A 12,495-nucleotide genomic window follows, 5' to 3' on the forward strand; every position below is an offset into this window, starting at 1 on the left:
ACACTCTGGAGGCAGAAAACATGTTTCTGCTGATGGGTGAGTGCCGAACCAGAGGACACAGCTTAAAAATATGAGGTCGACCATTTAGGATAGAGATGAGGAGAAACTTCTTCACCCAGAGAGTGGTGGCTGTGTGGAATGGTCTGCCCCAGAGGGCAGTGGTGGCCCAGTCTCTAGATTCATTTAAGAAAGAGTTGGATAGAGCTCTCAAGGATAGTGAAATCAAGGGCTATGGAGATAAAGCAGGAACAGGATACTGATTAAGGATGATCAGCCATGATCATACTGAATGATGGTGCAGGCTCAAAGGGCAGAATGGCCTACTCCTGCATCTATTGTCTATTGTCTATTTTCTATAATATATGGAATGAGCAGTTGGCCTTATGAAGAAAGGTTAGGTTTGTATTGTCTGGAGTTTAAATGAGTCAAATAACTTAACTAAAATATCTAAAATGCTAAGAAGACTTGATTGGTTGGAAGTTGAAAGGGTGTTGTTTTCTTGTTTAAGAAACTATAAGTAGGCATCAGAGTTTAAAAATGAATGAGTGCGCATTTAAATCAGATGAGAGACTTTTTTTCTCTGAGGGTTAAGAGTCTTTATTTACCTTTCCTGAAAAGGCTTTGAATGCAGAATCTTTAAATATGTTTAACGCAGAGGTAATTAGATTCTTGGTTACCAAGGGGAAGAAAGATCATTGTGGACGTGCAGGAATGTAGAGTTGAGGTCAAAATCAGATAAGCCATGACCTTATGGAGTTGCAGAGCAGGTTTTTAGGCCTCCTCTTGTTCTTTACTCTTTCCCTTACTAATCTTCCATAAGATAATAATTCCAATTCCTTTAGTTAATAAATTGTGATGCAGTGAATGCCTAATTACTAGGTCAGGCATTGTTTTACAAATGCATTCTCGGAATGTGTATATCACTGACCAGAGCAGCATTCATTCCACACCCCACCAACCTCCGCATACAATGCATCATCCGCCGTCATTTCCGCCACCTCCAAACGGACCCCACCACCAAGGATATATTTCCCTCCCCTCCCCTATCAGCGTTCCGCAAGGACCACTCCCTTCGTGACTCCCTCGTCAGATCCACACCCCCCACCAACCCAACCTCCACCCCTGGCACCTTCCCCTGCAACCGCAGGAAATGTAAAACTTGCGCCCACACCTCCACACTCACTTCCCTCCAAGGCCCCAAGGGATCCTTCCATATCCACCACAAGTTCACCTGTACCTCCACACACATCATCTATTGCATCCGCTGCACCCGATGTGGCCTCCTCTATATTGGGGAGACAGGCCGCTTACTTGCGGAACGCTTCAGAGAACACCTCTGGGCCGCCCGGACCAACCAACCCAACCATCCCGTGGCTCAACACTTTAACTCTCCCTCCCACTCCACCGAGGACATGCAGGTCCTTGGACTCCTCCACCGGCAGAACATAACAACACGACGGCTGGAGGAGGAGCGCCTCATCTTCCGCCTGGGAACCCTCCAACCACAAGGTATGAATTCAGATTTCTCCAGTTTCCTCATTTCCCCTCCCCCCACCTTGTCTCAGTCGGTTCCCTCAACTCAGCACCGCCCTCCTAACCTGCAATCTCCTTACTGACCTCTCCGCCCCCACCCCACTCCGGCCTATCACCCTCACCTTGACCTCCTTCCACCTATCCCACCTCCATCGCCCCTCCCCCAAGTCCCTCCTCCCTACCTTTTATCTTAGCCTGCTTGGCTACTCTCTCTCATTCCTGATGAAGGGCTTATGCTCGAAACGTCGAATTCCCTATTCCTGAGATGCTGCCTAACCTGCTGTGCTTTAACCAGCAACACATTTTCAGCTGTGATCTCCAGCATCTGCAGACCTCATTTTTTACACCTGTAATTGTACCTGAGATGGTGAGCTATCTTCTGGGGACGCTGCAGTCCATGTGGTATAAGAAAGCCAATAGTGCTGATTGGGATTTTGACCCAATGACAAGCAAGGAAGAGCAGTTGTAGTGGCAAGTGATTTTACATTTGTGGCAGAGGGAATGGATGGTTCAGTTGCTAATTAAGCAGGCTGCTTTGTCCTGGATGGTGTTGAAATTCTTGAGTGTTGTTACAGCTAAACGTATCTAGGCAAGTAGAGAGTATTCCATCATACTCCTGACTTATACTTTGTAGATGGTGGACAGGAACTGAGGAAATGGGAACTGAGTTATATACAGGTCATTCTGGTATATTGCACATTTCATTAACATGAATTGGCTATAACACAATTTATGAATTGTGGATGCTATTTGGAAAATGCCAACTTTCTACTGAATGGGTATAGCAATTTTCTATAGCGATCTTGTACAGTGCAGTTTTCTATAGTGCAATTTTCTTGGGGTTACAGTCACATTATAGCAAAATGACCTTTACCCACAAATTCTTAGCCTCATACCTACTTCTGTAACCACATGATTTGGAGATGCCAGTGTTGGACTGGAGTGTACAAAGTTAAAAATCACCCAACACCGATTATAGTCCAACATGTGCTTCCAATTAAAGACTATAACCTGGTGTTGTGTGATTTTTAACTCTGTAACCACAGTATTTATATGGCTATTTGGGTTCGGTTTTAATCAATGTTAACCCCCAGGCGGTTGATAGTGGAGGAATTGAACATCAAGTGAAAGAGTTAGATTCTCTCCTGACTATCATTATTGCTCGGCACTTGTGTGGTGCAAATGTTACTTGCCATTTATCCATCAAAGCATGGATGTTGTCCAAGACTTGTGGCCAAGAGACATGGATTGCTTCAGCATTCGAGGATTTGCAAATGGTGCGAAACATTGTGCATTCAGCAGTCAATCTCCCCATTTATCACATTATGATGCAGGGAAGCTTTTTGGTGAAGGAGCTGAAAATAATTTTGCCTGGGACACCACACTGACGAACTTGTCCCTACCTCTGAGCCAGAAGCTCCATGTTCAAATCCCATCTGCTCCTGAACTGGGCGGTAACATCTCACAACAGGTTGGTTTAGATAATATCTACACTAAGGAATTCCAGTAGTAATATCATGGGACTGAGACATTTGAACTCCAACAACTAGAACCATCTTCCTTCATGCTTGTTACAAATCCCACTCGTGAGTTTTCTAGCTGTTTACAATTGACTAGTTTTACTAGGGGTCATTGGCACCATACTCGATGAAATGGTACCTTAATGTCAAGGGCAGATATTCTTAATTCATATCTAGAGCTTAACCCTTTGTCTGTGTTTGAACCAAGGCTATAATAAAACTAGGCACTGAGTGGCACTGGCAGAACTCAGTGATCAGGTTATTTACTGAACAAGGGCTGCTTTATAGCACCATCAACAATCCGTCCAATCACTTTCTGATTACTGAGGGCAGACTGATGTGACAGTAATTGGCTGGGATGGTTTTGTAATATTTTATATGATCAGTACAGAGAAGGGAAGTTTTCCACATGTTTAGTTAGATTGCAATATTAGCTTAATGTTAGCCCAGATAAAGTTGTAAATGTAATATTTGTATATGTTTATAACCTGCAATAACTGTCTGTTGGTTTGTTCAATATCACATTATTAGGTCTTATTTTCTTCAAGTGAAAAAGGTAATGTTAGCATTGACACATCAAATAAACATGCCCTGCTGCAGGCAAAATTCACATCAGATGCTGCTACTCAAAGCATCTGCTGCTTCGGCGTTCATCCCGAGTAGTGCTGTGACGCGGGGCTCCGTGCTCTATGGCCTGTTCCCTGGGACGCACACCGAGACGAACATCAACTGCGCCTGGAGGATCATCAAATCGGTGAAGAATGCTCTCCGGGCGGTCCGAAACTGTTGATCTTCCAGCTGAAGGAGTTGACCCCGACTGAGTGTTGCAGACTGGCACATTCCAAGGTCCAGGACTACGTGTTGAGGGACGCACTGAAGCTTGGGGCAGCTGCCGCCAAGGTGCGGTGGGGAAAGACCACCATGTAACATCTGCCTGCCTAAAGAAGAACAGGGGGCCCATGCAGTCATTTGGGCTCTGCTGACGCCTCAGCTAAAAATGTAATCGTACTGACCTGTAAATAGGAATGATTACTCTGTTTCGGTATGCAAAGAAATGGAATGTTTATATATGTATGGCATGTCCAGTTGTAGAGATCATCGAAGTATTTATGAATAAAGTATATTTTTGAAATTTTAAAAAAATCTGCTGCTTGTAATAACACCTGAGGCTTACCATTTGCATGGAGAGCACTATTGCTGGACTTCCTCTTCCAAGGAGGAGTGGTCACAGCTGTCACTGGTTCCATTTACATTTTCTGCTGGGCTCACCAGACTGTGCCAACAGTTCTATATCTGCAACAAAGGCCACTAATGGGAGTGTACAGGTAGTCTGCTACAATGGGATGGTTGCATTCTTGTGCAATCCTGCAGTATATAAAATTTACCCTTTAGAAACAGCGCTTATAGTGTTTGCGATGTAATCAATTTACAGCCAGCACACATTTAAAGTTTGTGCTTTAGAAACAGTTCCCCAATTTGTCAATCATGTTACAGTGAACTCACATTAACGAAACATGTGTAATTGCAGAACAAGCTGAAAATGTGTTGCTGGTTAAAGCACAGCAGGTTAGGCAGCATCCAAGAAATAGGAAATTCGACGTTTCGGGCTTATGCCCGAAACAGTCAAATTTCCTATTTCTTGGATGCTGCCTAATCTGCTGTGCTTTAACCAGCAACACATTTTCAGCTGTGATCTCCAGCATCTGCAGACCTCATTTTTTACCCTAATTGCAGAACAACCTGTATCTGTGCTAGGAGTGGGTGGACGAAAATAAAAAGGCGCAGTATCTTGAGATGGCAGTGCATCCTGTGGCTTTTCAGTTGTCGCAAGAGCCCTGATGTTTTACTCATTTGCTGCTGTAACTGCTAGGGAGATGGGATTTCAATGAAACATGACTCCTTCAACCAATCCTTGGCACTTCCCACTTAATTGGAAACTGTCAATAGTAAAGACCCATGAAGGTGTTACAGGTCGCACACAGTGGAGAAAATAATGGATACAACCATTGGTGTACTCATTCTGCAAAACTTCCAGACTTGCCTCATCCCCAATGATTAGGCTATCCTGCCATAAGCTATCTGATCTCCACAGCCTTCTTCTCCCCCATCATTGTTGTCAAGTCAATGAAAGGCACTCTGCCTTCAAAGCATTCCCTTGCATTCTGAGTGTGCCTCTCCTTTAAGAACAGATATCCACAGTCTCACTCCTGTCTCGTTGGCTATCTGTGCTGGCCAATCTGAAGCACTGTAAATGTGCAGCTCACTGCCCCTGGGATGGCACAGTACTGAGCTATGACTATACATGGCAGCATGCAAGCCAGCTGCTTCAATATGGGCTTTGGTGCCCAATGTTATCCCTTGTATGGCTTTACATTTCATGGGCATCCTTTAATTCATGCAGGGCTGTCAGTTTGCAACTCTAAAGGCCAAAGAACAAAGAAAGAACAAAGAACAATACAGCACAGGAACAGGCCCTTCAGCCCTCCAAGCCTGTGCTCTTCCATATTAATACTATTTTCATCTACAGGATCCATATGCCTCTGTTTCCTTCTTCCTCATGTATTTGTCCAGGTGCTTCTTGATATGATAAAGAAGATATGGACAAGAATGAACTCAGAAAGTGGAATATATAAACAAGCAGCTATTTCAAGAAGCACTGTCCTTGGCAGAACAGAGGATATCAGAGAAAGTGGACTGCAGATGCTGGAGATCAGAGTCGAGAGCATGGTGCTGGAAAAGCACAGTGGGTCAGGCAACATCTGAGGGGCAGGCGAATTGACGTTTTAGACATAAGCCTAATGAAGGGCGTATGCCCAAAACATCAATGCTCCTGCTCCTCGGATGCTGTCCGACTGGGCTGTGCTTTTCTAGCACCACACTCTCAAGAACAGAGGATATAAACTAAAGAATGCAAAGCTGAACACAGGCTGAAAGTATTCCTCTGTCCCTGAAGAAGGAAAGTATCAAGATCCCATAGAAACAACAGAGAAGTCGAGAGCATGAAGAATAAATACAACTTTCACCACTATTGATGGCCCAAGAAACTAATTAACCAAGTTTGGGCTTGAATGAAAGTTTACACTTTAAGCACAGCTGGACAACTGCAAACAATGTATTCCTTTTATCTTCATTTCCAATGGAAACTATCTGTAATGTTTGCAATGAGGTCAACCAGGTGGACCTCATAGAATATCAGTTCCCTGATTGGGGCTGTTTAATTGGCTGATCCTGCCAGGAGCAATATGCTTGTCTCAAATATTAATCCATGCATGTCTAAGTACGCATGGCCAGCCCAGTGAAACTGCCAATGGCTGATTGAATTAGTTATGTTTCCTTTGATGTTATTTGGATAACTATGATAATTCTGGAGCACATATATGCAAATTATTACTAACTCACATGGAGATATGTGCATTTATCAGAACTGATTGGAGCTGTCAATCTGATCTAATCAGGGAGACCTGGCTGACAGATAAGAACAGGAGAGTCAGGCATCCTGACACCCTGAGAGCTGGTTCTGAGGGAGCTGGATCAGCATCAAGAACTTTCCACATGTAAATAAAGGGTGAATCAGTGATGGGATACAGGCCTGTGTGGAGTTATTTCACTATGCCCTTTTAAATGTTAAAAATCATACAACCCCAGGTTATAGTCCAACAGGTTTATATGGAAACACTAGCTTTCAAAACACTGTTTCTTCATTAGGTGGGTGTGAAGCAGGACCATAAGACACAGAACTTATAGCAAAAGATTACTGTCATGCAACTGAAATGATGTATTGAATAAACCGAGATTGTTAAGTCTTTCATCTTTTAGAATGGGTTGCAAGTTTTGGTTCTTTAATATGTAAATCCCAGAGTTTCTTTTAAGTCACATTCTCGAGATAACTTAAGGTTTTACACCAAAAGGTGAAATCGCAGCTCAGATAATGCATTAAAGGTGTGAGGTTAAAGTCTGTCTGTATCCCAATCTTGAGTCAGACTTGTTCTATTTCCAAACTGAAATTCACAAAATATTACATGGATTGACTGCCTGTAGGTTCTGCATTTTTAAACAAAATAGAATATACCTGCAAATACAAATTCACCCCATAAACTTATATGTGTTTGCGCGTGCAAGACAGAGAGAGACAGAGTGAGTGTGTGCATGTCAGTATGAGTGTGTGTGAGAGAGTGTGTGTTTGCATGTGAGCAAGCATGGTAAAATGTGTGTGTGTCAGTGTGATGGGGTATAATCTTGTGAGAGGGTCCATGCGTGGTTGTGAATGTGGGGTGTGTGTGTGTGTGTGTGTGTGTGTGTATATGTGTGAGCGTGTGTATGAGAGAGGGTCTATGTGAAAGTGTGAGTATGTAAGAGTGTATGTGTGTATGTGTGCTTGTGTGTGTATGTGTGAGAGAGTGTATAGTTTAATGAGGTCACTTGTAGTGTGACATGAACCCAAGGTCCTGATTGAGGCCATGCCCATGGGTACCAAACTTGGCTATCAGCCTCTGCTCACCCACTCTGTGTTGTTGCCTGTCCCGAAGTCTGCTTTGGAGGATGGTCCCCAAAGATCCGAGGTCAAATGTCACAGATCACTGAAGTGTTCTCCATCTTGGAGGGAACATACCTGTCTGTTGATTGCTGTGTGGTGTCCATTCATTTGTTTTCATAGCCTCTGTTTGGTCTCGCCAATGTACAATGCCTCAGGGCATCCTTGCTTGCAGCCTATGAGATGGATAATGTTGTCTGAGTTACATAAGTACCTGCTGCCTACATGGTGAGTGGTGTCCCCATGGGTAATGGTGGTATCTGGGTTGACACTCTAACACATCATGCAGTGGTTGCCAGGACAGGGTTGCACAGTGTCGTGGCCGATGTTGTCCTGAAGTCTAGGCAGTTTGCTGTGAACAATTGTCTGTTTAAGGTTTGGTGGTTGTTTAAAGGGGAGAAGTGGAGGCGAAGGGAAGGTCTTGACATGGTGTTCATCCTCATTGATAATGTATTGCAGGCTGCAAAGAACATGGCATAGTTTCTCGGCTCCCGGGAAGTACTGGACAATGAAGGGTATCCTATTGGTTGCAGCTCGTGTCTGTCTCCTGAGGAGGTCATTTCAGTTTCTCATTATGGCACATCGGAATTGGCAATTGATGAGTTGATCATCGTACTCTGTTCTTATGAGGGCATCCTTGAGTACCTTCAGGTGTCCGTCACATTCCTCCTCATCTGAACAGATCCTGTGTATGCGTAGGGCTGATCCATAGTGGATGGTGTTTTAGTATGTTTAGGGTGGAAGCTGGAAAAGTGTAGCACCATGAAGTTATCCACAGGTTTGCAGTAGAGTGAGGTGCCCATCCTTAATGGAGATGTTGTACTTGTGTGTATGTGAGGGCCTAAGTGACTGCATGGGGCTGTATATTTCACTTTGCACCATTATTAGTTCTCTGTATGTTAGCAGGAAATAAAGCTTCTTTCTTTCACTCGAGAAAATCTTGTAGTTGGCTCATTGTTTACAATGAAACAGAGAACTTTTTTTAAATTGGAAAATGATATTGCAGTGAGCTAAAAAGAATTTAGATCTTTGTTTCAAGGAACCAGCTCGGTTGAAAAGAGGGGAGCTGATTCACTCCTTCTCGCCTGTTTGTAGCAAAATGAATATTTTCCATTAAGGCTTGGACAGATGACTGAATCAGTGAACAAAAAGTGTAGATGTGCTACAGGAAGATATGGAACAACTGTTAGAAAAAGCTATAGAAACGGAATTGGGTCTGAGAAAATTAGCAAAATTTAATCTGTCATTGTTTCAGATTTAATGTAGGCGTTGCTTCTATTACTATTCCAGCAACTTCATGATCAAAACGAAGTATCAGGGTGAGAGATTACAAAGACTATTGAATTTCTATTGAATGCAAGTGACAGCCATCAAAATGTCTCTCTATATAGCTGAGATTATTGAAAAGACCAGAACGTTGAAACACTGACAATGATTGTTGAATCCTTCCTTTAAAAAAATATAAATTGAGAGGTGGGATTGGACATAAATGTTTTCAAGGAGAGAGAGAAACATAAACTGGACACTTACAGGCCTGTTAGGTAAACAACACATTGACAAGCTGCAGGGAGAGCCACAGTTTATAGCATGCCTGCTTTTCTTTTTACTTGAAGTAAATGAAGATAAAATCAGGCACAATGCATAATGAACTAATTAAATTGTTGTCCAATTTTAGACAATCAGTAAAACTTAAATCTAACTTAAAGTTTAGATTACTTACAGTGTGGAAACAGGCCCTCCGGCCCAACAAGTCCACACCGACCCGCCGAAGCACAACCCACCTGTACCCCTACACCTAACACTATGGGCAATTTAGCATGGCCGATTCACCTAACCTGCACATCTTTGGACTATGGGAGGAAACCGGAGCACCCGGAGGAAACCCACGCAGACATGGGGAGAATGTGCAAACTCCACACAGTCAGTCGCCTGAGTCGGGTCTCTGGCACTGTGAGGCAGCAGTGCTAGCCACCGTGCCACCCATCTAACCACTGTGCGAACACAGTGTTAAAGAGTGAAAGAGTCTGGGTGCATTGGTATTATAAAATAGTAATCAGGATCCATTCATGTATAGAGACTTGGGTGTCTATGTACACTGCTCAATTTAAGCAAACAAGCAGTTCAGAAGAGAAATGATATATTGGCCATCATTGTAAGAGCTGAAAATGTGTTGCTGGAAAAGCGCAGCAGGTCAGGCAGCATCCAAGGAACAGGAGATTCGACGTTTCGGGCATAAGCCCTTCTTCAGGAACAGTGAACAAAAAGAAGGGCTTATGCCCGAAACATCGAATCTCCTGTTCCTTGGATGCTGCCTGACCTGCTGCGCTTTTCCAGCAACACATTTTCAGCTCTGATCTCCAGCATCTGCAGACCTCACTTTCTCATCATTGTAAGAGGGTTTGAAATCAAAAGCTATGAAGTTCTGGTGCAGCTGTACAGGGCCTAGGAGAGACCATACCTGAAAGTATTGTGTGCAGTTTTGCTCTCCTTACCTAAAAAAAGATATATGTGTCATAGAATGAATGCAGAATAGGTTCACCAGACTGATGACAGATTGTCAGACAAAGACAAAGGCTTGGATTCGCTAGAGTTTAGAAGAATGAGTGGATTTCATTAAAGCACAAAATCCTGACAGGGCTGGATAGAATGGATGCAGTGATGTGCATTCCCCTGGTTGTGGGGGTTCAGAGCGAGAGGTCACAGTCTCAGAATATCCTCTAGGCCATTTTGAATATGAAATTTCTTCACTGAGATGGTGGTGAACCCATGGAAATCTCTATTACAGAAAGCTGGGGAGGCAAGTCACGAAGACACATTTAAGAAAGAAATGGATAGAGTTTTAGAATCTAAAGGTGTTGAGGGGTATGGGGAGTGGACAAAACTATGGCATTGACATACAGGGTCAGCTATATATCATATTGAACGATGGAACAAGCTTGAAAATGCAGCTGGACTAATTTTTAACTTCACCACATGATGACTAATAGTATAGGGTCTCATGAATCATATAATTTTGTGAATGATTCACACACAATGCAACTCATCTGATTTGCTTCCTTTTGAAAGCAGGTGGCTGACTTGCAAACAATCCACCCACGCAATCATTTCCAGTCAAAAAACCCTGAGGCTCCTCTCATGCTCCCCTTGTGGTGAGTTGTAGAATCGCAAAGAACACACTCAGGACAAGTCAAATTTCTGCTATACAGCTGACTAGCCCTGTACCTGAAGCAGGTATAAGACTGCTTTACACAACTGGGGTCCAGGAGTCAGTGAACACTGTGAAATTCAGCTATGAATGTGACTACTTGTGTAAACTTGGAAACAGCTATAAAACATTGTCAAAGTAATGGCTCTGTTGTGCTCCTCCTGGTTCCAGAAAAATACTGTTTGTTGTGCACTAAAAGCCCAACCTGAAAGTGTTTGATGTCGGAACTTTGACGTATATTTCAGACCCAAACCAGCAAGGTCTCTTTGTTGCCTACAATTTTCATAGCTTCCATACAAATGAAACTTCACGCAGCTCATACTCCTACATGCACAAACTTATGTACTGAGCAATCCCACAGTTGGCATGTTGCCTGTTTGGGCCATAGTATATTTTTTTCTGCCACTAAAAACTGGGTGACACGGTGGCTCAGTGGTTAGCACTACTGCCTCACAGTGTAGAGACCCAGGTTCAATTCTTGCCTCGGGCAAGTGTGTGTGTGTGGTGTTTGTACATTCTCCCCGTGTCTGTGTGGGCTTTCTCTGGATACTCTGGTTTCCTCCCACAGTCCAAAGATGTACGGGTCAGATGAATTGACCATGCTAAATTGCCTGTAGTATTAGGTGCATTAGTCAGGGGTAAATGTAGGGAAATGGGTCTGGGTGGGTTACCCTTCAGAGGGTCAGTGTGGACTTGGTGGGCCAAATAGCCTGTTTCCATACTGCAGGGAATCTAATCTTAATCTATTGTGGGCAAAAGAAATCCATGTCAATCCACTGTCTGAAGCAACTCCTGATGGGCCTCACCATCACCTTCTCCAATACACTTGGAGATGGGCAATAAACTCTGACCTTACCAACAAAGATTACAATCCCATAAAAGAACTGAAAATAGTGAAGGTGAGATTGGAACTAAAAAATAAATCAACTTTATCTCATCAATAAGGGTTTTTTTTCAAAGTGATATTTGTAGCAATGATATATTTTTGCGGAGAAACTGACTGCCACATGTACACATTTACAATTTAATTTTTCAATCCACTTAGTTTCTGTTCACCTTACAGAGAGTGCATGTTCTCCCTCATACACACACACTTAATCCAAGCCTAGGAGCTTTCAGGCACAGGTTAGCAATTGCAAAACTTAGAGACCTTCGCAAATGTTCAAAAAAGTTTAACCAGCTAAAATCACACATCTTGCCAGAAAAGTGCAATAAATATACAGAACATATTTATCAACATCTAATACTCATGGAAAGTCATCCCTTGATATTTATGGTTTCATATGAAATTATTTTTCATATTATCTTATCATGCCATGAATCACTGACAACAAAGATGCCCGGTTTGTTTACCTGTTGTACTCTGTCCATGAACCAAGTCACTGATTACCAACAAAAGAACGGGATATGTCCACACTGCTGCTCTCCCCATAGCGCTGGCTCCCTTGCACCTTTGGACAGAATGCTATTGTAGTCTTCATTAATTTTCTTAAAGCAAGTGATTCAGTTTCAGTCTGTTAACAGCCTTCAGTCTCTGTGAAAACTCCTCCCTCCTCTGGAATTTTTCCAGTTGTGATTTCTTTTTCTGACACTTTTTTCCGGGTTAAGTGAACTTCTAGTATTTCAGAGACAATCCTTTCAACACCAGGCTTTCTAACCACTGCAGTAGAATTCTGATGTTAAATATACTGAAAGCTTACAATGAA

General features: G+C 42.9%; 1 protein-coding gene across 1 annotated transcript in view; it reads right to left on the reverse strand.

Moving 5' to 3' along the window:
• Positions 1-12,245, reverse strand: part of LOC132821728 (mucin-2-like) — a 109,703-nt gene extending 97,458 nt beyond the window's left edge. Inside the window, exon 1 of the mRNA XM_060834436.1 lies at positions 12,143-12,245. Within this exon, the coding sequence (XP_060690419.1) occupies positions 12,143-12,221 (79 nt within the window). The 5' untranslated portion in view covers positions 12,222-12,245. The remainder of the gene's footprint in view (positions 1-12,142) is intronic.
• Between the last annotated feature and the right edge of the window lie 250 nt (positions 12,246-12,495).

The sequence above is a fragment of the Hemiscyllium ocellatum genome, chromosome 13 (assembly GCF_020745735.1).
Source record: "Hemiscyllium ocellatum isolate sHemOce1 chromosome 13, sHemOce1.pat.X.cur, whole genome shotgun sequence".
In the NCBI taxonomy this organism is placed as follows: Eukaryota; Metazoa; Chordata; class Chondrichthyes; order Orectolobiformes; family Hemiscylliidae; genus Hemiscyllium; species Hemiscyllium ocellatum.